At 42.5% G+C, this 27969-nt stretch overlaps 2 protein-coding genes across 2 annotated transcripts; both read left to right on the forward strand.

Annotated features, from left to right (window-relative positions):
* The first annotated feature begins 300 nt into the window (after nucleotides 1-300).
* LOC148816551 (uncharacterized) lies at nucleotides 301-15493 on the forward strand. The gene is made up of 8 exons (XM_088939560.1): nucleotides 301-505; nucleotides 1703-1822; nucleotides 2876-3151; nucleotides 11082-11219; nucleotides 12396-12545; nucleotides 12792-12943; nucleotides 13382-13488; nucleotides 14566-15493. Exons 1-8 carry the CDS (start codon nucleotides 370-372, stop codon nucleotides 14765-14767), a joined length of 1281 nt encoding a protein of 426 aa, XP_088795686.1. The 5' UTR covers nucleotides 301-369; the 3' UTR covers nucleotides 14768-15493.
* Nucleotides 15494-16809: 1316 nt separating this feature from the next.
* LOC148816552 (uncharacterized) lies at nucleotides 16810-27963 on the forward strand. The gene is made up of 12 exons (XM_088939556.1): nucleotides 16810-18947; nucleotides 19577-19631; nucleotides 20662-20710; nucleotides 21078-21260; nucleotides 22288-22428; nucleotides 22732-22965; nucleotides 23924-24192; nucleotides 24619-24742; nucleotides 25065-25286; nucleotides 25640-25776; nucleotides 26300-26349; nucleotides 26705-27963. The coding sequence occupies exons 3-12, from the start codon at nucleotides 20674-20676 to the stop codon at nucleotides 26772-26774; spliced, it is 1467 nt and encodes a 488-aa protein (XP_088795682.1). The 5' UTR covers nucleotides 16810-18947; nucleotides 19577-19631; nucleotides 20662-20673; the 3' UTR covers nucleotides 26775-27963.
* The last annotated feature ends 6 nt before the right edge of the window (nucleotides 27964-27969 follow it).

Consider the following 27969-nt stretch of genomic DNA (forward strand, 5'->3'; position numbering starts at 1 on the left):
TTTTTAGGCACAGGTGCACAACTGAAGAAGATGAACTCAAGCTGAAATATTTTCTTATTCCTACTTAACCTGTTCTTGGTGTTCTTCTAGTCATAACAAATACACACTTGTGATTAAAAAAACAACTTCTAGCATATTGCCTCACAGGACTTAATGACGCACAGATTCACACTAAGTCTGATGGGTGTTAACACATCTGCATGTGCCTGAAAGACATCCAGCTAGGTTTGCACAATTCCTAACTTCCTGTGATGCAAGACTTCTGGCTCAAAAGAATACATTTTCCTGAGCCTGTAGGAGTGAGACAATATCGCTCCAGTGAGAGCACGCTGTACAGTATATGGAGCTGGATATACAGTTCAGGTGGAGATGATGGACAGGGTGCCTACAGCACGACAGTCTATGGGTTCTGAAAGGATATACTCTGGACTGGACAACCCAGATGAAGATGTGTATGGTACTCTGGACAAGACCCCTCATAACCATCCAAGTGCACCACCAACACGTAAGTACTTGATGGACAGAAACTATAAATGCCTGAACTAAGACTTAAGTTAAGAAAAACTCTTGTGTGTGGTAGAACCATTCATAACACTGGATAAATGGGTGAGATCAGCGCTTCAGGTTGTCACTTTTAACCTTACCCACAAAGCCAAAAAGGGCATCAATTGTATACGGACCAGATCCATGATTTTGGTCTGTGGAGATGCCATGTTTTTCTGACACATGATCAATGGTGGGACAGTCCTGTAAAAGGCAGGTTTATTATCACAGCTCTGGAGAAGCCTGCCCAGACCCAGGAAATGAGGGGTTCTCAAGCAGATGAAGGTTGTCCTAAAAAAGCCCATATAGAATGGACTGAGTGAACCCACTGATTGGGATTTTACATTCCAAAAGGAACTTACAAGGTCACCTCAACTTTAATCTCTGTGACGTGATTCATGTGTCTTAACAAGCTAAAGGATAAGAAAGTCTCGGTTGGGGAGATCCCGGGAAGATTTTGATTTGAAACCCTCCCCAATGTTACTAAAGTCAAAGACAAATATATTCTGAAGTGGAAAAAATATTCAAGCGTTCTATGATGACTTTTCAATCAATTAACACAAACTGCCTAAAACATGACTTAAAATCGATGCATAATGTGACATTGTAAGAAAATCTCATTCTGAGGTCAAAAATAAACTTTTAAGTGGGGAAAAATAGAAGCCTGCTCTGAGCCATTCTGGTGTCTTCCAAGTCGAGAGCCGGTGAAGACTCTCACTCGGTCTGCAGGAACGTGGTTGTAGTCAACCCTGAGGCTGATGGATGTGAGTTGGTCAATGTAATGTCATCCTGCTTGTGTGACTGTTGTGGTTCTGCGTGGGCTCGTGCCCTCCACTGCTCCACCCCGCTGGTTCGTCCTGCAGCACCTGGGGCGGGGAGCCGGGTCTTGGGGGTAACACAACAGGGAACCAGCCGCATGAGCTAAAGGACACCTCCCTCAGCCCAGGGGGCTGAGATCCCTGCTACGCACAGGGAGGGCGATGACGTCATCATGCCCAAACGAGCTCCGCTACACTTGCTGAGAGGAGAAGAACATAGAGGCACAGGATACAGACTGGAACAATATATCAAGGCAGCCATTGAAATGAGGGAGAGAGGGTGTGTACACTCTTAAATGCTTTAGTCCTCCCAGTTTTGATTATGTTGACTGTTGTTCCAGTAATGTCTCTGTCCACAGAGGAGACTAAGCCCAGCCCTCCTCCCTACAGACTGGCTACAGTGTGTCTGGGGCTTCTGTGGGCTGTCACACTGCCTGCCATCATAGCTCTGTGCGTCTACTGTGAGTATCATACTACATGCACAGTTTGTTGTGAAATGTGTGTGTGTCGGCATGTGTTTCAATGTCTTTTTACAGCGTTGAGCTCCTCACGCCTTCTCCTGGAGAGCAACGGTACAACAAGTTCCTCTGTAAATCAAGACAGCAAGGCCTGGGGAAGTGTTTTAAATTAGGGTAATTCAGGCTTAGTTTGACTGCTTTAATTTCCCTGGCATTGATTATTATTTGACAAAACCTAAAACGGCTAGACTATTCTGTATATACATATAATTCAGGTGGGTAGCTGCGTCAGCATGCGTAGGCTGCAAAGGAACAAGTAATAGGTTTATTCCATGCTGAAAAAAAGAAGAAAGAGAACACAACGTTTCGGCCGTGGAGCCTTTTTCAGGTGTCGCCGAAACGTTGTGTTCTCTTTCTTCTTTTTTTCAGCATGGAATAAACCTATTACTTGTTCCTGTTTACATATAGGTTATATATAGGACACAAATCTCTGGTAGCAGGCTTAGGAGTTCCTGTTTTAGCAATAGCACTAATGGGTATACATACAGTTGCTGATGCAGCTACCTACTTGAAATACATACAGCATGTTTGATATGCATATATGAGTGTGTGGGGGGAAAAAAAAAGTTAACAGGTGTTGGAGTTTGAGAGTAAACATTTCTCTGTAGACACAGACAGAAAAGCTAAAACAGACAGATTTAAACCACTGGGATGCCACACTTTGCCTGTTGCAATGAAGCAGTGAATTTACACCAGATATTATAAGGGATTACAGCCTGTAGCCTACTAGAGCCACAGAAAGTGGATGAGACAAGGTTTCAGGTTTACTCGCTTGCTTTCTCAGGGACCTGCCCTGCTCAGTGGAGGTCTGGTCAGGTGATTGACCATGCGATGGTTCAAACTCTTTAGTATGGGGGAACAACTTATTTCACTGGTTGCTCAGGGGTGGTGGTGTATGTAGAATGGTCACTTTGTCCAAAAGCTATAAAACAACCCAGTTCTCTGCATCAGCGCCCTTGTCCACTTCACTGAACTTCCCACGTCTTGTTCCCACAGACAGCAGAGGCTCCCAGAGTGGCAAAGAGAAACATATCATCCAGAGCGCAAACAACTCCCAGTTGATGAATGAACTACTTGAGGTCCGAGTAAACTACAGCACCCTAAGTGCTAAAAAATATAGGTTACAGAGAGACTACGGAAATCTTAGGGTTGAGAATACCATACTCCAGAAAGAGAAAAGAAGCCTACAGAATGAGAAAGATGGATATTGGAAAGAGAAAGAAGAGCTCCAACGAGAGATCACTGGCCTCCAATCACAGATCACTGAAATGAGTGAGTATTTCCTGATGGATAGATATTTTGGGGGCTACAGCCCCACCGTTCATTGTGTGAGTCTTCTGAACTCCTGACTTCTTGAGTTTGATCAGGATTTTAAGGAAACGAACTGGTCTGGGCAAGATTTGAGCTGTGCGATGGCCAGAAAGAGACCTGAAGTGATTCAGTTTCATCCACGTTATTTTGACAGGGCCTCTCCTACGTGGCTCAACCAGTAAAACAGCTTGGCTGGATAGTGGGTTTGAACCTACTGTAGGTCATGGATCTAGCTGACGGATTGGGATTTCCCAAGCAATGGTAGGATGGGTTTATTGGACCGGGGCTCTCAAACATCCAATCAAACTTTGATCTCCGTGATGAGTGAACAACCTCTCCTCCAATCAGCACTGATCCTGTGGTGATGGGCTGTAGTTGCCGTCATGTGTTAAAAGACTTGAAGCTGGGTGAGCGGCAGGGTCTGCCCACACGTCCTCAATCCCCCCCCTGTGTCCGATCTTGCAGCTCACAGCTGTGAGATGTGAAAAGCCTAGTGAGTCTTCCAGAGTTATAACAAACATGATTGGTGAATCTAAGGTGATCTCCCCGGTTAATAGCTCAGCAGTTTTGCAACAGCCAGAGTTACAGTGTCCCCTCACTGCTTCCATCCTCTGAACACTTCACACAATGCACGGTAATTTAAGTTAATTGGTTAAACAAATGCCTGGTCAGAAATCAAGACAGTTCTGCTAATGGGCTTGGATACACCACACCTTGGTTTGTTTCCTGTCTTTAGTCGAGGTTGCAACATGAAGGGCTGAGGACATCCAGGTTTGCCCCATCGTGGTTCCCTATATTACAGAATTTCTGTGGCTGTGGCATTTTCAACACTTCTCCACAGTCTGCACAAGGCTACGCACACACAGCTGAGCAACACATTTACTCCCTCTCCTCAGTTAGTAGTTGTTTGAGGACAGCTACAGTAATTCTAATCCGTCGGCTGCCACACTTAACTGCGTAGATCAGGGCTGTGCAGAGAGCTGAACTGTATTAATACAAGCTGCTGTTGTCCATGTTTGTACTGCACAGGGAAAGTCTGTACACCTTGCCAGCAGGGCTGGGAGCTCTTCAACTTCAAGTGTTATTTTTTTTCTACATACAAATTGTCCTGGAATGAGAGTCGCAATCTCTGCAGATTAACGGAAAGTGACCTGGTGATTGTAGAGAGCCAGAAGGAACAGGTAAGAATCTGTGCCTCTTAACTGGAGAGAGAGGTAAGAGATTAAGTCAGGACATGGAGACAGGATAAGACTGAGATAAGCAAGATGGAGAGAAAGATGGAAGAGATTGTGATTGGAGCTGTAACAGTATCCGCCCATCACCAAACACCAACATCGTCATTGTATGTCATAGTAACTTCAATATTGTTTACTCAACATTGCTACATTACTACAACCAATCATTGCTACAACACCACTAATTTGTCAAGCTGATATTCTTCATAGTATTTCATCATGTGAGAAACAAGTATACATTTTATGCTTATAGTCAGAAAACAGATGTGGATTGTTTTGTGTTCAGGAATTTCTAATCAGCCATCTTAAAAAAAACAATTACTGGCTTGGCCTGACTGATACAGCTGAAGAGGGGACCTTCCTGTGGGTTGATGGCAGTAGAGACACTAGAGGGTAAGAGCTGTGGAAGACCACACTACTGAACTGCACCTTGGTTGATTAACATTCATACAGTATAACACACTGACCACACTGTAACAGAGTGAGAGAGGAGCCCAGTCACCTACCCTAGAAATTAATAAAACCACAGATTACAGAGGGAGTGAAATACAGTTCCAGTGTGAGAGAGGAGTCCAGCACTAACCTAAACCCTCACTAAACATATTGTATATGCACCCATGCTGACCACACAATTACAGCAAGTAAAATACAGTGAAACAGGGAGAGAAGACTGACCTATACTGAGACAGAATGTACTGTATATACACTCACACTGACCACAATTACAGAGAGAGAATTGACAGATTAGTAACAGAGACAGGTGGCAGACTTGTGCTATGACTGAATGGCCTGTATACTGTACCTGCATATATTGACAGAGAAGGATTGTGAGGCAAGTGTAGGTTTCCCAAGATGTTCAGCACATAATCCCTTACCTGTTTTTAATTCATGCAAAGGGGTGACTGGACAGTACTCTTACACCTACACAGTCTAATTGCAGAATTACAGAGGAGAGAAATACATTGTTCGTGCTGTGTCCCCAGATACCAGAATTACAGATTATGAATATTGTATAAAGGACTATGGTAATAATTTGAGGCTATATATAGGCTTATACTTAGATCCTTAAATTAATATCATTATTAATTTGTTGAGCACAATTATTCCTGGAAAAGGTTAAAACATTATAGCTTTTTATAAAGTATATAGTATACTTGTATAGTAAAGTGTATATACACTAATATAGTCAGAAGGAGCATGTCAAAACTTTTCCAAATAACCACAGTAAGTGACGAGTGAAAGACTTTGATGCGTAAAATGTTTATGAAGAAAGTGGGATAATGTTGTGTATTTTTTTATTGAAATTACCACCACCAGCCATATACAGTTTGTACAATGTATTTTACAACTAAATTAATATCGTTTATGATGTTCCGAGATGTTATGTTCCTGTTATTTTTATGCTCAGCTTGCAAAATTTCCCTTTAGTTCTAAAATTCCATATTAAACGGATTTAAACATGCACAGCACAGAGACTAAATTAAGCCATCGTTTTTACTAACAACTAATGCACCACAAGTGCCACCTGTCGATCATCTTTGCCAGCGAATCACGTACTGCGGCTGTCTGCACATGGAAACCCACATATTTTGAATGGCTACATCTGTACATTGCAGGAGGAGGAGCAGAAGACACATTTTTAGTAAGCAAAATGTACAAGTAAACAGGGATATCTGAAAGTTACAGACACATATTGTGCATGGCGAGTTTGTAAGGTGAATAATATCATCAGCAAGTGCCTTACAATGAATGCAATGAGGAGAATTCAGTTGTGTCTCTGTAACAATTCTGTATTGTATTGATGTTGAAGCCATACTCCTCTGTTTTAGATTCTGGGACAGTGGACAGCCAAACGATCTCAATGGGAATCATGATTGTGTGGCCATCTATCCCAGATCCAGTTCTCTGAATGCCTGGAACGATGTACCCTGTAGTGCATCCCGCAGTTGGATCTGTGAGGTTGATGCCCTCAGATTCACTCCTTAGACACTCCCTATCATTCTCTGCACTGACATGCTAATTCTGTGTTTGGCATGTTTGTTTTGTTTCACTGTTATTTCATGTAATTGGATTACAAACATGTACAAGCTTTTTTTTATAACAGGCTACACTTTGCAAAGAAGTTGCAGCTTCAAATAATGTGCCTTGCAAATGTATTCAACCAATTTCTTCATTTTGTGAAATTGCAAAATGATGTTATGTACTGTATATACATTATTACACACTGATAATTTTAATCTTGAAACTCTTGAATGCTCAAACTGAAAACTTTCTGGGTGAAGTTGTTAAATGCCAGCAAAGGTATTCACCCCCTTTGCTGTGAAAAACGTGCATTAGCTTAGGTGTTCGAAATAACTGTTAAAAATGTTTTAAAATGAAGACATAGAAACAAAGAATTCAATTTAATACATTTACTGCATTCATAGTGCCAAGTCATTTAACGGTATGGAAAAAAATGTTTTCAACAATTACAAAAGTTTAACATAGAGGCCCATTCAACACGTGCCAAATGTGTTCAACTTTACTTGATTATATTATCTTACACCTAAGTTACAGCTACTTTTTTTTTCCTGGCAAAAGTATATCACAAATCATTTCTGTTTTGTATTCATAATACTCAAGAGAAACCTATGAACCTCTCCTAGCTTGCAGTTACACATTCTACATGTATTGTTTGTCTGCATCATCTGCTAGGTGCTTGCCCAGACTACTTATTTTTGAAGTTATGTTGTTCAAGCCCATACCCTGGCTTCTTTCCAGAAAGATCGTTCGGTTATTTAGGCACTAGAGATTAAACAAATTACATGGGCTGAATGGCATGATTTTGTATTCTTACCTTCATATGTAAAGCAGTCGGTTAAAAGTTCTATATGGTGTGGCCCAGTCTGCCATCTAGTGGTGAAGAAAGGAAATGCATTCACATTCACAGTCCCTCGTGGTCAAAGGTGATCGTCTTCCATGATAAGATCAATAAGTGATCTCTGAATCTCTGAGGTTCGGCAGGTGTTTGTCTCGGGACATAATCTGATCACTGAGCTCTCCTCAATGTTTCGTTTCCTTGAGAGCTAGATCACCCTGCAACTCTCAGCTGACAGCCCACTGAAGCTCAGCAGGTGTGAGCCTGGCCAGGCCTGGATGAGAGACCTTCTGCGAAAAACTAAGGTGGCTGTTGAAAGAGGTGTTAGTGGGACCAGTAAAAAGCACTTGCCCTGCGGATGGTGTGGATTCGAATGCACTATACCGTCCCTCAGATGAGTCATAAAATTGAATGGTCATTAAAAATCCCAGGACGTTAATCGGAAAGAGTAAGGGTGTTAAATCCAGTGTCCTGGCCAAATTTCCCACTGGCCTTTTCTAGTCATGGCTTCCTAGTAATCCCCATCTCTGAAGTGGCTTCATCACTCTGTTCTCCTCTCCACGGAGAGCTGGTGTGTGGTGTGTGGAGAGTGTACTGCCACACTTAGGCCTCTGTTGCATCATCCAGGTAGGGACTACACATTGGTGGTGGTGGTGGATGGGAGTCCCCATTGTCTGTTAAGTGCTTTGAGAGGTAAGTGTAAGGAATTATTAGTATTATGATTAGTATTAGTAATAGCATTATTTAAAATCTGAGAACAAAGTGCTAACTTAGTGCTAAGTTCTCTCCTAGATATTCTTTGTCCATCTGGTTCGGTCAAGAGCCTTAAATCTCCCAGGTGATGATGTATTTAAGGTGCTTCTCCTGGGCTCTTTCTGGGCTGATGCCTTGGCTGGCGTGGGAGAAAAGAACCTTCCAATGGGAGTCTGGAGTTTGACATCCGGACAATTAGACCGAGCCAACAGAGCTTTTTGTGAGATGTTAGAATGTTTAAGAATGCACACAATGGTGGCACCTCAGAAAATGTTCTTTGGATCACAGTCAAGCTCTGGCCTATGATATTTGCTTAGAGTTACGGACACAATTCACAGGGCTGCCTGCAGGCTTCAATACCAATTCAAAGAGACCACGATAGTGAAACACAGATGTCCAGAACTCACAGCTATTGCATAAAGACAGTCTGAGGTCTACAGTTACTTCCTTCAGTTCAAGGAAGGCGAGAATACTACTTTCAACTGACCTGCCACTAGAGGGCATGCAGGCCTCTATTTTCTGCAAATAGATTCATAAATGGTGCAGTAATTAATTAATTGGTTAACTGGGGAAAGGCTGAAAGTCACATTTTCACACAGGTTTAATTTAGACCAGGTTTGGTGTATAAAGAGATCCACAGTGATAGTTGCTTATTGGGTTGTGTAGAGTAGGTCTGGTTTGGAGGATCTTCAAGATCTTTTTTTTAAGTAGGTCTTCTTGCATAGTATTTCTATTTTCCATCCGGTTTCTGTGAACTCTGACCTCATGAGCCACCTGCTGAGAGGCAGGCCTTACTTAGATTCATATTGGTGACAGTTAAAGCCTAGATTGTCAGAGCTTGGAGGGAGGAAGGCTCAAGACCGTGACACTGAAGTTCAACTGCTCAAGCTAATTTCTAGTAGCTGGGGTGTCTAAGATTATTTGCAGGTTTTGGGTGCTTATTGGTGATCATGGGAACTGATCTGATTTGTCAAAGGAAGGAATGGAAGTTTTCCAATCATTTCCCAGTTCTGAATTGTGTGAAAGAAGACCATTATCAATGTGGTTTTTCACACCCGTCTCCTGACTTACAGACGTCACCAGAAAAACTCCATAGTAACACACACAAACCCACACAAATATACATCGCTTACACACTTCCTAACTTCCTGTGGCTCAAGGACAACTTCCTCTTTAGCCATTGACTTCAGAGTCGTCATCAGTGAGAACTCACTGCAACTACAGACATAGTTCAGTCTCGGGAGATGGACAGGGCAACTGATGGAAAATCACAGTTAGTGGTTTCGGAGGGAATTTACACTGGACTGGTCAACCCAGACGAGGATGTGTACAGCACTCTAGACAGAATGCCACACAGGAACCCAGGAGAGCAGAACATGGGTAAAGACCAAAAAAAACTTTATCGTATATGAATAGAACCATCCTAAGCTCAGGAAGGATACACTCATGGTTACTGTTGTGATATTGTGCTACGTAATAAGTTGTTAATCTTAATGTGTCTTTTTTGTGTGCTTTGTGATATTATATTTGCATGTGAATGTTTCCTTGTTTTTTAAGTAATAAAAATTCTTAGAGAAGAAAAAAACAAGATATTCTATGTGTTCAGGAGACCGCAGAAGCACTAGGAAAACGTGGTCCTACAGTGTGAGAGACTCAACACTGAAACATACCACAAACGTGAACCTGTATTATTGTTTACCAGGCAACATTTTCATTGATTGCTTGATTCAAAGGCTCTTCAGATTCTGTTCAGAGCCAACCCATTCGTTTGAGATGTGACCCACACAAAAAAGCAAGAGGCTTGGTAAATACGCTTTTTTTCCTGTGGATTTTAACACACAGTTGTGGACTTTTCCACACGGTTGAGCAGCGTGGAAACCGCGGTGGATGTGTCAGTTCGGCGTGGCGCAATGTTGCGACGGTTCCCCTTATGGCATGTGCTAAGCCTTGCGCAGACACAGGATACACTCTGGGCTGCAACTCAGCGCTGCCGCAATGTGGCACTGTGCCGGATCAAAGAGGATGCTTGACGTTTTTGGCTTGGCTTAACTTTGAAACGCATGTAATTTCCAAAGATGTGTGTTCTAATGCAGAGAAGTCAGTTGACGGAAGCTTTTCTTCTCCTAATACTGTATCAGCTGCACCTTATTTGCCATGCATACCACCTTTCTTCCTCTACATCAGGGGTTCCCAACCTGGGTTATAAAGCAATGTTTGTTTGTTTTTTGGAAGGGAGCGGTACACCATGGCAGCATTACAAAATGATTTAGGGAACCTATCTTTAATTAAAGATTAGAAATGTACTGCGTACTTTTACACAGCATTCTCTGTATCTCATTACTTTCATAAATGGTAAGTAAGGATGAAACATTGCTTACCATCAATAATAGTTTAATGCAGCGAGCAAAACATTTCTTCACATTGCGCCACTAAGGTGTGACTGTGTGTAAGGAAACTAAGATGCTTACAATCATTGTTAGTATGAAGCACTGCAATGCATTTGATTTCTTGCTCTTCTGGTAGAGCTTATCTTTTATATATAATTTGTTTCATATGTTAGGTAATTTTCACAGAAGCTTGTTCGTGGTTTCGATGCCAGAATTCAAATTCACTGCAGATAGTGAGGTTTTTTTTCCAGTGCTAGTTTTATTTTAGGAGTTTGTTGTGTGGGATTGTTAGAGGACAAATCAACTGAATTGTAACTAACAGTCAGATAGACTGGCTGTGGTGTCATAAGTTTTTTTTTAGCCCTACATGCAATCCTGTGTAATCTCCCAAAGGTGCATGACATATGCTCACGCCCCCATTTTAAAAATAATATGATGGAAAATATTTGGTATGCTTGTGCACACACAGCACTTACAGAGCCTATATCCTATATTGCCCTGAGCACAGAGAGACAGAGGAAAAAATGGAAGAGAAAGAAAGGAAAGACAATGAAAAGAGTGGGTTTATGGGCAGATAGCCGTGTGCAGAGTGTGTTGAGGGGCTGGAGTCCTTCTGTGTTTTCAGACATTAAAACATATGGTCTTTTTTTTCCCACTAGTGGCCATGAAAAAGATCCCGGGCCCTGTGTCCACAGTGAGAGCAGAGCCCAGCCCAGCGCCTTGCAGACCGGCCACCGTGTGCCTGGGGCTGTTATGTGCTGTCTTACTGACCATCATCATCGTCCTGTGCGTCTACTGTGAGTATAACATGCCATCAGACTGTGTGTAAGTTTGTCCACCTCTCTTTGTGTCAATGATATGCGTGTTTCTTTGCATTGGCAAACACAAATCCTCAACTGGTTTGGTGTGTGATTGTGAACAGTGAGGTGATTAAATGGGCAGGTGACCAGGTTATAAAAAACACTGGTGTTATGCAGATGCCATGTGCAGAACTGGCAGAATAAGTCCTAATTCCTTCAGTTTATTTAGTATCCTTCGGGATGAAAAACACCAATGACATTGCACCAAACACAGGGGAGGACCCACTTCCACCAGTTGGCTGACCCATGGCAGTCATTCTGCAACAGCGGCCCCTTAATTGAAGACAACAGAGAAACTGCATCACCAATTGAGTCAAGGGAGATCTTTATGGAGTCCAAATTGTGAAAATGCAGGGTGTTATTTAGCCAGTACACTAGACAGAACACCCCTCCAAACACTGCAATAGGATCTTTATTGATGAAGTAATCAGGTGTTCAGTTTAATGTCTCAACTGATGATGATCACACATCCTAAGGTACTGGGGCACTGGTCAGGTGTTGGAACATAGCATAGGTCTCGCATCGCAGTAGTGATGAGGCCCATCCTTGCTGATAATCTGTGAGTTCAGGGTTCGAGGCTATAATTCAGCTTCCTCCCTCCATTTTCTAAACAACTTATCTAATACAAGCTCACAGGGCAGCAGGATCATATCCCTGCAAGCAACAGGAGCAAGGAGGGATACAACTTGAAAAGGATGCCAGTCCATTGCCGGGCAAACACAGACATGAACACACACCCGCATCCGGGTCCATTTTCCCAGAAAGCAATTAATCATGGCTTTGGATTGTGGGAGGAAACTGGAGCACCCGGAATAAACATACACAAACATGGGGAGAAAATACAGACTCCTCCCTGTAAGCACCCCAGGAATCGGACCCCAGGCCCCAAACTTGCATGGCAGCAATGCTAACCACTGCACCACCATGATGCCCGCTGTTACAACGCTGTTGAATCCTGCAGGGTGTTATCCTTTGCCACACACGGTAGTATTATGTGAGGTTATCGGAATCGCACCCCATGCCTGGCACAGAACGTGTAATATGTGACACAGCCTGGGTGTTTGTGTGTGTGCAAGTGTCTCTCAGTAAAGCAAAGAATCCTCCTGTCCACAGATAACACAGGTTCTCGCCGTGCCAGTGAAGCAAATCTCCGCCTGTCCCTCCTGACGGATGAACTGGATCAGCTCCGAGTGAACCACAGCACCCTGACCGCCATCTACAACAAGTTACAGAGCGAGAAAGAGGCCCTGGAATCCCAAATAAGTGAGCTGGGCAGGAAACGCTTCACATTTGTAGTAGTAACAACTCTGTCGCAGCACAGTGACCACTGGACGACTCTCTGTTCTCTCAAAGCATTATTTTACTTGGTTTCAGCCTCCCACAGAGAAATCAGAGTCTGATTGTGGACAGCTTAACTGGAGACAGCAGTACAGAGAAGAGATGAGCATAGTTTGCGGCAGAGAGCTCTACTGATGTGGGCCACTGTCCTTGTCTGTGTCTCCACTGTAGAGAGAGTCTGTAAGCCCTGTCAACCAGGCTGGGTGCTCTTCAACTCCAAGTGTTACTACTTCTCCAAAGCTTCGCAGACCTGGGCCAACAGCCGTGCTGACTGCCAAAACCGGGGAGCAGACCTGGTGATTATAGAGAGTGCGGAGGAGCAGGTAAAGTATAACATTGTTGAAGAGGAGATGGGAGAAACTGCAGGAGAATGGGGTGAAGAAGGCGTGGAGAGTAATGAGGATGGAGAGACAGAGACAGGGATTATTTTCCCCCTGTCTGTTTTGCATCAGGGATTCCCAGTCCTGGGGGTCATGGAGACCCCAACGTGTTGGTTGTTCCATCGCAGCGCTCAATCAAATAACCCCATTAATCAACAAATATCCAATATGGAACATTGAATGCGGTAAACCACTAGTGTCCCTAGAGGGCAGCAGTATCACACTGCACACTGATTTCAGCCACTCCTCCTTTAGCCATTCAGTACAATTGCATATGTGAAACTCTACTTCTTATTAAACAAAAACAAGTCACCAAAGGTATAAATTTATCGATCTGACACAGAGAGTCTAAAAGTGTGTAATTCTGCATCTTGTGTCCAGAACTTCACGAACGTAAACACGATAGGCGAGATTTCCTGGATTGGCCTGACCGATGCAGCAGAAAAGGGAACCTTCCTGTGGGTGGATGGCAGTAGAGAGTCTGGCGGGTAAGAGTTATTGTAATAACTGGTCCAAACTCAATGAGCAGTAGATTAATATGCACAGGGCACACACAACGGTCTGTCTATCATTTCCAAGCCTTTAACTATAGATGGTATTAATTAGCAGAAGTTGGGATTGTGCGGTGCATCAGTGTGTGCAGGACGTTTCCTGTGTCTTGGTGTTGTGGGGACACTTACTGTTCTATAATAAGGCTACGGTGCTCTGTTTTGGTAAAGGTCTGCAAAAATTGGTTTCCTTGTACCCTTACCTCCTCCAGCTTGGGAAAACAGTTCCACTTCCTCCAGAGGCTATCACCTTACAACTCACCACTGGCAGCCCACTGAAGCTCAGCAGGTGTGAGCCTGGCCAGTACTTGGATTGGATAGCTAAAGTGGCTGCTGGAATAGGTGTTATTGGGACCAGTAGTAGCACTCACTCTGCAGTCTGTGTGGCTCCGAATGCCCTAGTCTAGTTTTGGGGACACTATTCTGTAAAACGGCACCGTCTTCTGGATGAGATGTATAATCGAGGTGGTGATTTAAGTCCCAGAGCATTTCTTGGAAAGAGTAGGAGTGTTACCCCGGTGTCCTGGCCAAATTTTCCTCTGACCTTTACCAATCATAGCCTCCTAATAATCCCCATCTTTGAACTGGCTTCATCACTGTGTTCTCCTCCCCACTGAGAGCCCGTGTATGGTGACTTCGGCTGCTGTTGCATCATCCAGCTTTGGCTACACATTGGTGGTGGTGGAAAGGAGTCCTCATGACCTGTAAAGTGTTTTGAGTTGAGAATTGTAGGGTTGTATGGCTCCTGGCTTGTAGTATAAATGTTAGAGGAGTTTTTGTTTGGAGATTCTAACAGGCTCTGTGGCTCTGTGGCTTTTTTCCATTGTGAGGAGTTCAGACTAGGTCATGTACATGCTGAAGAAATTTTGTTAATCATGCTGAACAAACAGACTGTGTGGTCTGTGTTCTGAAAATGTTTTCCTCTGTACATGTGGAAGAACTGAGTAAAGAATTGTTCTGCAGTGCTGACAGACCATGTGGCTGTGTTTATAATGAGGTTACATTGGTCTTTTTCAGGTACTGGAGGAATAATAAGATGGAGAAACTGAACAGAAACGGGAACTGTGTGGCTGCCTATCCAAAAACCAATTCCTTAAACAATTGGATTGATCTGGACTGCAGCAAAACACAACGCTGGATCTGTGAAGCCAATACCCAGAAACTCTTCTTAGATATTGGACTATGCCGGAGTCGGGGATCAGCAGTCGGTAAAGTCTGAATTATTTGAATAATTACACTGCTTACCTTCTTCAGGGATACTTTTTCCATGACTGCATTGCATGCTTGCCATGGTAAAACAGTTATGGAGCGCTAATGGAAGCTTAGTGCACAGAAAACAAAAGCTTCAAATTTGAAATGAAGAAAGTATGTGCTGATATGTCAGAATTTGAATTTTGCTGTGTATGCAATGTATGTTTTACATTACTATTGTGCACCAGGATCCTGTTAAGTCTGTCTCACCAAAGAAGAACTCAGCTGAGGTAGATTGTATTGTTGTCCTAGTGCATGAAGGGAAAAATTAGAAATCCTCTCTAATTTCACCCAGAATTATCTTGAAACAGCACTTGTGCACTTTTGGAAAAGTTTACGTCTTCAATCTGTTCAATTCATAGATGATTACTCAGAGTTATTTTGCTTTGGGTAATTTGTTAACATCTAGGGCAAAGATGCTGTAAAGATATTTAGGAAACTGGCTTTAAAAACAAATAGCTTTTCCTTACAGATTAAAGTGGAATCACTCTTTAGGACAGTCAACATTTCAAGCAAACTGTAATAAGGTACTTGTAATCTTATGATTGTATGTGCTGATGTAAGCTGCATAAAAATATGTGACACTTCACTTAACCTTTCTGTGTCCAACAGGAATTAAGTTTTCAATGATTTTTTGAATGCATTGACACAATCTGTTTTAACAAATATGAAACAATTGTACTTCTTCTTGTCAATATTGAACACATCGCTTAAACATTCACAGCCCAGACTGGAAAAAGTATGTGACCCCTTGTATTTAGTGACTTGTAGAACCAACTTCTATTAAGCTTCAGATAATGGACCGCTACCCTGAAATTCTCCTGTACAATTTCTTGATACAATTTTGAATTCATTGTCCCCTCTATGATAGCAAGCTGTCCACGCCCTGAGGCAGCAAAGCAGCCCCAAACCATGATACTCCCTGGACCATGCTTCACGGTTGGGATGAGGTTTTGGTGTTGGTGTGCAGTGCTTTTTTTCCTCCAAACGTAGTGCGCATTTCTGCCAAAGAGTTCAACTTTTGTCTCACCCACAGAACATTGTCCCAGAAGCGCTGTGGAACATCCAGGTGGTCTTTTGCAAACTTGAGACATTCAGCAATGTTTTTTTTTGGAGAGAAGTGGTTTGCTCCATGGTGTCATTCCATTAACATTATTCTCGTTCAGTGTTTTTCTTATAGTGGACACATGAACAGAGACTGCAAGTTCAAGAGATTTCCGCAGGTCCTTTTCCGTTACCCTCGGGTTCTTTTTCACCTCCTTCAGCATTGCACGCTGTGCTCTTGCCGTGATCTTTGCAGGACGCCCACTCCTAGGGAGAGAAGCAACAGTACTGAATTTCCTCCATTTGTAGGCAATTTGTCTTACTGAGGATTGATGAACACCCAGGCCTTTAGAAATGCTTTTGTAGCCTTTTCCAGCTCTATGCATCTCTACAATTCTTGTTCTAAGGTCCTCTGATATTTCTTTTGATCAGGGCATGGTTCACATGAACAGCACTTTCTTGAGAAGAGCAGACTGTGTCAGTAACCAGCCTTTGCCAGCCTTTTTAATAAGCCAGGGCCCCTCCAATCCACACCTCCAATCCTATCTTTTGGAGAACTCATTAGCCTAGAGGTTCACATACTGTACTTCTTCCTACATAGACTGTGAATGTTTAAATAGTATGTTCAGTACTGACAAGAAAAAATACAATTGTTTGTATGTTATTTGTTTAAGCAGATTGTGTTTGTCTACCATTGTGACTTAGTTGAAGATCAGACCACATTTTTATGAGTAATTAATGCAGATATCCAGGTCATTCCAAAGGGTTCACAAACTTTTACTTGCCCCTTATCTTCTTCACACCTTCCTGCTCTGACCTTCATGTGAAACATCTCCTAGCCTGCATCTGGTTGTACATCAATGCTGGAACCCTTGCACTGCATTGCAAAACCTTTTGCACATCTGCAAATGTGATCATTTTGCCTTACAAAGCTAACATCTGATGCTTGGAAGGGGAATACACAGTTCCAGTTGCAGGCCTGCCATTGGGGGAGGAGTATGATTAAGATCTCCAGTTTGACGCCTCTTCAGGACAGGAAACGCTGTTACATTCTTCATGTTAATAGCGGAGACGTGCGGTTCCTGCAAACGCACCACAGGCTCAGACAGAATGAACCAATGCACAGTAGAAAGGACTCACAAAACATTTCCAGGCATACTGTATGTTGAAAACCACAATAAATATATTCTCTACTTGTCTCTATTGGTATATTTTACATGCAGAATATTAGAAGCATTTTACAACAAAACATTGATGAGAGCCTTGAGTCCTCAATGACCTGAAGGTCTTGAACCTACAAGATTCAAGTTTCAAACTCGTTGCTCGGTTGCTTAAATTAATTTAGCTCAAGTACAGTATGTAATTAAGAAGGTGGTTTTACCAGTGAACAACACTGGAATAGATTAGAAGGTTCAATATGCAAGGGCCCCCAATGTAGACATATACTGAATCTCAGTTGTACCTACAGTACCCCAGTTTTTGCTGGTTTTTGTTCTGCGTGATCTGTTAATCTTTCTTGGTAATTGATGGCAGTAATTACTCCGAATGCCTGTTTAAAGATCTCAATGCCCGTCTCTTCGCTCAGTCCTGAGGTTTGAGAATACTCAAAGTTATGGTATGATAATAGTGTGGCTACTTGAGCCGTGTGGCTCATGGGTCTAGAGAAGTGGTGCCCAGTTCTGGTCCTGGTGCTGGTTTTTCATTCCATTCTTCAGTAGATAATTGAAGCCATAATTGATCTAAGAAGTCAGTTTATTGGAATGTTTGCATTTTGTTTCTAGTTGCAAGTTTGCAATTTTCTTTCACTTACAAAATGTAATGGTTAAAGCTCCAACATGTTTATGAGCTGGGAAAAAATAACAGTTTAAATCTTTCTGATTATTACACCAATGAAGTTTCCGATTGTGTAAATGAGCGCTGGACTGGAACAAAACACAACAGGTGTGTAGGTCACTAGGATTGGGATCTACTGGTCTAGGGTTGTGATTATCACTTTGTGTGTCAGAAATGTCCTGGGTTAAAATCCTAGACAATCTCCTCCCTGTTCTTGATGCACTCCTCTCATCTGTAGCCAGCCATTCAGTTTATGTTTGTTCTCACCTCGACCTGCTGAGCCTTATTTCTGACCAAACTGCAATGGTCTCGTGATTAGCAGACAGGCAGGAATGACACTGTAATTACACTTCCACAATGAAGATTGTGTCAGCCTGCCGAAGGCCCAGTTAGTTTCAGACAAGAACACCCGAATTCTGAAACCCAGAGTCCCAGAGCTGGAAGTAAAGCCTGTGATTGAGAAGATGGTTGGAGCTAAAACCAGAAGATACCTAGATTTTCCATGACCTGGTCTGGGTGCTGATACTACTGATCACTTTCCTGCAGTCTGCTGAAGTCCACTGTCCTTTCTGTTTTGGAAAGTCATGATGCTGGTGGGTTGTCATTCTGCCTCAGCCATAATTTGACTTCATGAAGGCCAAGAGACACCCACACCTGGTCTTCAAGGACTATTGTCCATCAGGGTTTATAGATCTCTTTACAGCTGCAGCTTCTTAAGAGCAAAGAATGTCTGCAAGCTGTGCAACTAAGCAAAAGATGAGTTCTGGTTGGTCATCAAAGACTCAGGTATGAGGAAACCCTTGTGGTCTCTAGTCCTTAGGAACTGGCGCTGTACCCATGTGTCCCTAGGCATGTGGATTTACAGACAGATCCATGTTTAATGATTTGTGCAATCATTCAGGATACAATATTACTAGGGAACAAGCATTTTCCTGAAAACAAATAAAGCAATAAAGCCAGCTTTTTTTGCAGGGACAATCTGATAATACCCCACACCCCAGTGTCACGGAAATGTGCCGTAGAGTCTAGCTTTCAGCTTTCTCTTGCTGTTTCTACCGTTTCTTCCTGTTGCTGTCCGCTTTCGACTGCCCCCTTCCTGCATTGCTCTGTGCGCCAGCCTCCCTCCCTCTTTCTCTCTCTCACTCGCTTGTTCGCTCTCACTCCTACTTGTCCGTCTGGGCGAGGGTACAGCCCGAGTCTCAGAGAAGCGCTCCAAGCAGAGCTTGCCTGTGCCGACTGCGTCCCTGAGCTGCCAGCGCGCCTCATCTGCAGTGAGTACAAACTCCTCTCCTCTGGGCTCTCCACCGTCACGGAGTAACATTCACGCAATGTACAATCTCACAACACCTCTAGAAACTCATTTTTGGTTCAAGTTGAATATTAAATTGCCTACTTTCTTAAACTTTAATACTACATTTTTAAGAATTTTATTTTTGCAACTATTTTTTAAAACAACATTATCTGATAAAACAGATTGGCATTTAAACGAACATTTTTAATCATTTCATAGAACTAGTATGTGGTGATGTTCTTCAAATGATTAATAACATTGATACAAAATTAGTATGATTTCAAACGTTAAATGTATTTACTTTATTGATGTATTTAAGGCTTTAAAGTTTGAAGGTTTTGGTTCAGTAAAATGTTTTTTTTATTACATTTTCATGACTTTTATAATTTATGAAGACTGACGCATGTCCCTCATTGGTTAGGGTTGTGCCTGAAAAAAACACAACATGATCGTTTTAAAATGTCGGCAGTTGTCGGCAATTAAATTTGTTTTGCTTTCTATAAAGATTCATGTCCTTTTGTGCACAACCATGAGATACTCAAGTAAGCAAAAAGAGCAGAACACTGTACTAATATATTTATATTTAATTTTCTTCTCATTTCTTTCTAGCTTCTGTCGTGGAAATTTACCTATCAAAGAAGCCACAGAGAGAGTTCTCACCTGAGTAAGGTCTTTATTTCAGTATTGCAATATTGGGAGCCCTGCTGCCACTTTGCAAAGTGCACCAGAGACTCAATTTGTTACAAGCAGTACAGGGTTTTTATAAGATGTTGCGCTGTAAGAGAAAGCTCAGCACTTTGTCCCTTCTAACATTTCCGCTTTCCTTAAGATGACATCATAAAAACGAAGAAGAAGCACCACTAGATTTTTTTTCAAAGCTTATCAGTTACCTTCGGCTAATCTAATGACCCAGACAGCATATATTGTTTTGGTACATTGTCTTCTAAAGTAACCTAGACAGTGCGTACTTTGTTGACGCGCTGTTTTCTAAAATTCTGCCCGTAGCACAGCAGTTACATACTTGAAATATATTTTCTAAAAGCACCAATATATTTTTTGCATAGCTCTCTACATTTTAAGAATCAATTTACTTATTAGATTTCCATTTCACTTGTAACAGAATTAAGTTTTCTTTCTCAACTCTACAGGATCTATGTGAAAGTATATTTCTACTACCAATGGCAATACAAAGACAAATTCTCACAGTGGCCCCTACAATAAAATATTTACGCAGCACAGAATAATAGCTGAGATTATCCATTAAAAAAAAATTAACAGCATTGAAATGCAGGAGAGAGTAATTGTATGTGTGGGCTGGTGTCTGCAGGTTTTACGTCAAGAATGAGATACAAAGACAGAGAAGTGAGAGACAGGAAAGAACACATTAGTTGGTTTTCTGCAGAATGAATTTCAGACAAAATCTGCCACCCTACTGTCTCATCACAAGAAAGAAAGACATGGTTAACACACACTTTTTTCTGCTTATTTTCTTAGTAACAGTTAATGTGGTCTAATGACTGATATCAATTTCTTTACACAAAGGGTTCATATAGTTTAGATCAGAAAGTTCAAAAGGAAGCTCCTTTGATCAAAACCAATGATCCATCAGAGGGTAAATTTGAAAGAAAACTAAAGTTTCTGAACAGACTGAAATGTGTTTGTGTTCAGACAGATTTCTCTTTTTTCTCCTACAGAACAGATCAGAAATGATGAGAGGAGAGATCTGCCCACTACTTTGTCTTGGTGAGTTTCAGTTTGATAGACTTTAAATACAGTGTTAATGTGGAGTCCTTTCAGACATCGAGCAAGTCCATGAGTATGCTTTGCTGTAATCCTCACATTGCCCTTTCATCCAATCAGAGGTCCACGATTATAGAATGCTGTAACTCCCTCATGGTCTTTTAAGCCAATCAGAGTTCCACAATTATGGATGGATGGCTGTAACTCTCACATGGTCTTTTCAGCCAATCAGAGTTCCACAATTATGGAACACTAAAGTTCTCACATGGTCTTTTCAGCCAATCAGAGGTCCACAATTATGGAACGCTTGTGTCCCCAAGTAATTGTTGGCGTTATTCTCATCTCCTGACTTCTCTCTATGATTCTACAGGAGTGTTTCTACACTATGCATATGCCGATGTGTTCTATGCTGTAATAAACAGCCGAAATCTGGACCTCCCCTGTGGCGTGGACACGGGTACTCCTGACATCCAATGGAAATACAGAGCACCAGGAAGCCAGGAATACACTCTGATACTCTCCACTGACACAAGAAGTGGTGCCACTCGCAAAGGTAGGACACTTGAAAATAGTGACCATCTATGTCCCATCATCCCCACCACACTCTGAGTCAGGACTGGAATCCAATTTTACTGGTGGGACTGAATGCAACATGCAGTATATCTTTTAGAAGGTTGTTTTGTATAATACTGTCTCTTGGTAAAACTTTAAACACATGTCCTATGTCTAAACTTTTATTTAAAAATCAGGGAAATCATTTTCATCACCTTTGTCGATATTGATTTCTCGTATGTATCTTCAAAACTGATGAATGTACAAAGTCAGAATACAATTCCTAATTAATTAGTATGAACGAAACTAAGATTGAGCACTATGTAGATTGTCATTATAACATCTAGCATTTCTCAGTCCGCCGAAGGGAACACATCATCATCCTGAACTCTGTAGAGCTGAGGAGCTCTTGAAGGGGTCTGCTGAATGACGTTTGTATAGCATGGGGATCGTGGTTCTCCAAATTCACAGGCATTCAGTCTGCATGCTGTAGCGTTGTGGTTATACTGAAACAATGTAGGTAAAGATAAGAAAGAAAACACTGAAGATATGATAAACAAATATTAGAATAATTGAATAGATCTATGTTAATAGAACCTCTATCACACCCCACACCCACCCCCACCACCACACCACACCACACCCACCACGGAGCATGGAAGTGTCAGATTGAAGACAATGCCTTTGAGGCAACACTGAATATGTAAGCCTGGAGGATTCAAATGGTTGCAATATGAGCATCATACAGTATATCACTAGGAGACCAGTATTAGGAATGAGAACAATGTGATACCCTAACATCTATTTTAATGTTATTGCTTATGAAACCTTAATGTGGAAGACTTATTCTTTAGCCTAAGTTCTTGTAGGTCTCTTCCTTACCAAACACCCAAATGAAACTCATTTTCCTTTCATTACCTACTGTTCCCTTGAATTTTATTTCTGCCATCCTCTAGGCTGATCTTGTCAACCTCTGTCAAACCCTAACGCCCCATGGGATGTTTTTCTTCTTGTGTTTTCTGCTTCAGGGCAAGGTACACATCTGCAAAGCAGAACCAGGATAAATGGCCGTAGCCTCCGGATCTCCTCGGTCCAGAAGGGAGACTCTGGGTTTTATCGGTGTGACCAGGGTGAGAGACAGACAGAGCACCAGCTCTTACTTGTATTGGGTGAGTATCCCACTGCCAGCGTCTGAGATACACAGTGGAGTCTGCCTTTTTGTGTCAGTGTTAGTCGGTGTCTGACTCAGTCTAACAGAGAGAAGACAGCAGGACATGTCTGTTACTGTATTGCCTGTTGAGTTGTTATTCTTATCTTTTTCTCTGTAACGTCGTTTCTCACATTGTGTTGATGTACTGCAAGGTCCAGTCTGTCAATGTCTGTATTATCCCTTTCTCAAACTACAAAGTTCAATGTTAGCCTGTCATTCAGTGACTCTTCAGTGTATTGAGCCCAGCCTCTCTCTCTTTCAGTGTCCGCCGACCCCCCAAGCCCACTCCTGCAGTCTTCCAATGTGATCCTGCACTGCCAGGTTGAGGGCGGATCCTCGCCCAGACGGAAGTGGCTGTGGCCCAATGGGACAGATGCTCAGAGCTGGGGGGAGGGGAATATGGAAATGAACGGTGTAAGCCACACCCACCACGGAGAATGGAAGTGTCAGATTGAAGACAATGCCTTTGAGGCAACACTGAATATATATGTCTTAGGTACAGTATGTGTCTTTAAGTTGTACTTCTACAAACAAAATTTATGTGTAAATAGCAGGGGTGATTCTGCCTTGCATCTTGGGGGTGGGGGGTTATACACTCCCTGCTTAAGATAAAATCACCTCATCTTCCATCTGTATAACCTGACTTGGAAAGAGCAGCACTGACACAAGGAAACATACTTCTGGAAAATGATTCATATCTCCCACCCTCTGCCTGGAAGTGAAAGTCTGCAAGCAGGGAGTCTAAACTGTAAATGTATCTCATTACTCCCCCTCCTCCCCAACTAACAGAGGTAACCCAGTGGACCTCTTCAACTTCTACAGTGAAAGACAAGTCCTGACTGAATTCCACTCTGGGTTGTACAGTCTGGTCTCCTTAAAGCTCCCCATTAATGCTATTGATGAAGCAATTTCTCATTCCTCCTGATCTGCTGTGTAGTGGGGCTGCTGGCACAGAATGATGGCTACACCTCAACCCATGAGGGGTACACCTCAGTGGTGCATAAAGTCGGATCCCCTCTTATATGTAAAATCCTTTGGGGTGAAAACACGATAAAAGTGCATTGATAAAGCAGTTATTTAAAGAATAAGATAAAAGAGGCTGTTAGATCAATTAGCAGGTAGCAATCAAACATGCTAGATGTGTCAATGTGCTCTTGTTTGTAACAATTCTTGTGTTCTCATGAGCTTACGAGGCTGGTGACACCAGTGGTTTAACGTACATTTATGTTAGTGACGTTAACTTTAATTATTTAACAATTCAGTCCTTCCTTTATCCTTTTCATTACACTTTCCCTTTGTAATCTCAATATAACATGTTTCTTCTGGAAATCATTTTGTGCAGATACTACACTCTCTCTCCTGCTCTCTCTATGGTGTTAAATACTGTAAGTGCAGTAAATTAGCAGGTCGGCATGTCAGTCTGTGTTAAACCTTCTGTATTCTGTCTCTGTTAGGTATTAAGCCCCTGACCCAGCCAGTCCTGAGAATTAAGGAGGGAGACACTGTCGTACTGCCCTGTCAACTTTCGTCCTCTGTCTCCAACATGTTAAGTCATCTGTCCTTCATCAGAGGAGGGTGGAAGATTGAGTCCTCACAGCATCCCCTCCTGTCTCTGCGTAGTACAGGTGAAACAGGGCTGTGTTGGAATGAGACAAAGCTGAAGGGAATCCAGAACATTTCTCAGGAAAAGTTGTACACTGACCTTTCAATTTCTCTGAATGAGGTATCTATCTATCTCTGCCTTATACTAAATTTGAGTAATTTCTCACTGCATTAGTTGTGTCTCTAGGGTCTATATTAATGTCTGTATTAATCTCTATGTGTTAGGGTCATGTTAATCTCTACTTGTATTTGTGTGCTAGATGTGTTTCTGGGGTCTACATTAGGGTCTGTATTAATCTGTTAGGCTTGGTTCTAAGACTGTACAACCATATTTTATTTTCCCTTATAAAGTGCTTTTGAATATTTTCCCAGGTATTATTAGGAATATTTTAAGTACATTGGGGTTTCAGTGCTATTGGGGGATGTCACAAGACATCATAGTGCAGAATGGAGGTGGACACTGGCCAGAATTCACCTCCCAAAAAGCCAGATGATTCAGTCATGATGGAGAGGTTGATTGATTTATTGATTGCCTCATTGATTGCAGGTGAAACCAGAGCAGTCAGGAATTTACTGCTGTTTTCTGAGTTTCAAGGAGGGGACGATCAACTCCACTGTCACGTTGCAGGTGGAAGGAGCTCCTGGAGGCATGGAGCACAGCAGTCATTCAGGTGAGTTCAAATACTGAAGTTCAGCTGGCCTGGGTGGTAGCTGAAATTGACAGTTATGGTGTTTCATGTACATTTTCAAATCACAACTGTTCTCTACACTTTTTGCTCATCTACTGTATAGGGACAGAGAGGGCCTGCAGTTGTGCTACACTGACATGCCTACCTGTCACAGCAATTTATCAGCTGACAAGTTAAGAGCTCCCCTGTGCTTTCTGGATGGTGTATTTCTGTAACTTCTCACTTCCTCCTCTCTCTTTCACTCATTCCCTGCATGGTTTTAGGTTCGGGCACATTGTAAGCTTCCCCTTCCTCTTTGTTTCAGCCTCCTCTCTCACCCGAAAGCCAGACATTCAATCCACAAATTTGAAGCTGCGTTGCACAATTGAAGGCGAGACCTCAGACAGGCTGACATCACTGCTGGTCAATGGGACTAGGGCTCAGAGGTCACAGGAAGGGAACAGAGAGAGAAGTTCTTCCCACCAAGGAAAGCTGGAATGTCCAATTGGAGATGCTGACATAGCGACTATTGATATAGTTGAGTTAGGTATGGTGTGTTTCAGTGTGAATGCATTCTGTACCTGCTGTGTAAGAGTATCTTTAGATCTCTTTACTTGTATTTGTAGTTCTATGTATCATGGCCCATGTATTTAACCATATACTGTATGCATTCATCTCTCTCGTGTGCTTTACCTGTAGCAAGGTAAATGCAGAATCAAATTAATCTTTGTCTTGCATATCCCCATCTATTGCTCTGCCTGTGCTATGCTGTGCACTGCAATGTCCAGTCATTCAATAATGCTTTCTGATGAAAACTGCTAAGTCAATTGTATTAAGTGATACAAAGTGAGGCCCAGCCCGTCAAGGCATCTGATAAAACACTCGCTCTCTCTGGTTCAGTCCAGCCAAGTTCTGTCTCAATCCTCGGGATGACAATGGAGCTGTGGGTTCTAGTGGTGATCACTGTGGGGTCCTTCCTCTTGATCATCCTCACCATCCTCACTGTGGCTCTGATAGTGAAGAACAGGAGGCTGCAGGTAAATGCACCAGCGTTGGTATGTGCTACATATTTCAAAACCATTAAGTTGTCACTACGTAGTTTGTGAGAAATGGCAAGAAATGAAGGCGACATACAAAAGGATACAAAAGGATGTAGTTAAGGAAAATAAAAACATTTTAGTTCAGCAGAGCTGTGACGATTTTTGTGGAGTATTTTGCATTGGGTGAATTGAGGCTGCAGCAGTTAAGACACCAACTTGCAACTTGGATGTGGGAAGTCAAGTCTGTCCCAAGCCGTGACATAATTGACCCCATGACTGTAAGGCTCACTCCAGTCTTGACCTGTGCCTTGGTGCTGTCTAATCAATCACTGCTGCCCTCTGGTGTCGGTGCGGTTCATAGTCACATTAGCGGCACTGCAGGTGAAGGCAAAATATGTGAACAGTGTCTTCCCCGCTGCCCTTTGAAAACTGAAAGTTGTACATTTTCCTTGTAGCAGTAAAGCAAGAAAACATTGTCCTGTTAACATCCACTGTTGTTTTTTTCTTCTTTTTTTCTCAGAATAAACAAGAGTCCCACAGACAGTCCACATCAGACAACGAATATATCTAGTAATACTCTTCTTACCACTTCTACTGCTACTGTCTTTTGCACGTCTTCTACTTCTGTGACTGTGATTTCAAATATTACTAATCTTACATATAAGTACTTTTCTTAAATATGAGTATGTTGCAAATACTACTTTCACTGTTGCTTCTATAATTGTTAATAGATTAAATATTATAATTGAACAAGCACTTACACTGCTTTAAGATGTAGCAAAGCTAAAACCTCTACCACGAATAATAATATTAATCATATTAATGCTGCAAGTAGATTTTATTGTCATAGAGTAGCTGCAATTGTGTCTATTTCAGTACTCATAATTAATAATCAGTATTGATAAAATCAAATTTTTTATTGCAGCAGCAACATGAACACCACCTTTGGAAGGCGGAGAGAGAATGCTCACTCCCAGAAGCGCCCGGTGTACTGAAGAGAGGGTGTGACGGGGTGGGAACGATTGTGCGTGAGCGGAGACAGAGAGGGATGTGTGTAAGTGTGGTGGTGTATGTGTGTGCACAGAGAGAAAGGGAAATAGAGACTGTGAGATAGAGGAAGTGAAAGAGAGAGAGAGGCTGCACGAGACAGAGGGAATTTGTCACAAAAGGAGCAGTACTTTGGGGAGATACTGCAATTGTAACGGGAGCCGGTCCAGGATCCCATGAAGCGTAGTTTAGGACCCTATGCAGACGGTATAATCCGGAAGTAAGTGGAGAAGGACAACAGGGAAAAGACGTAGAGGATCAGGACGGGTTGACAGACAGGGGGGCGTGACGACTGTGATCCGGTGCTTGGGGGGCGTGGCGCAGGCAAACAAGTTCAAACAGTCCAAGGGTGGAAATCCCTGGCGCAGTCCAGGGTCCAGGAACCAGCAGAACCATCAGAGACAGTGGTTAAAATCCAGAACAGGAACAGGGAACCAGGTAGATAAAACCAGGATAACGAGCCAGGTGCTCCGAGCCCCGGACTCAAATGGTCAGGATGCCGTGATGAAGCCTATGCCGTCGGGTCTCTCTTGGACCCACTGGTAGGTGGGCTCCTGGGCGTCCATCTTCCAATGCTGAGCCAGGAATAGCGGGAGCACCAGGCTTAAAAATGACAGACAAAATAGGCGGCAGGTGCATGTCATGAACTAAAATACGAAAGGGTCGGAGCGCCCTGAAAAGGAGGGATGATGATCGTGATGGCAATAAATACTTCAACTGCACGGATATCAATGTTTTGGGGTGGACCCAGCCTATGAACTGTACAGTATGTCTCTGCTGTACTATGGCCATTGCGGCTATTTCCTATACACTTTGTAGAGCTTAGTGCTTAAGTAGGATGTGGAAGTGGCCCTGAAACTCATACGGACCCTACCTGACCCTGATTAAAACCACCAGCCTGGATCTTGAGAGGTGTCTGACTCCAGCACCAGCATTGTAAACCAGACTGAGAAACAGGACAGGGAAAGAGTGTTTCATAAGAGTGCGCAGCATGTGAAATAAAGAGAGAGAGAGTGGTGTACAGTATATACATCTCAGATTTGTTTATTGTATATATTCCCTTTGTCTGAATTGTTACAATATCTTAGGGTTGAATTCCTGGTGAAATTTCAATAAAGTGCTTCCTGAGCAGCATCAGTGATT

This window comes from Atractosteus spatula, chromosome 22 (genome assembly GCF_055471065.1).
Source record: "Atractosteus spatula isolate fAtrSpa1 chromosome 22, fAtrSpa1.hap1, whole genome shotgun sequence".
NCBI lineage: Eukaryota > Metazoa > Chordata > Actinopteri > Semionotiformes > Lepisosteidae > Atractosteus > Atractosteus spatula.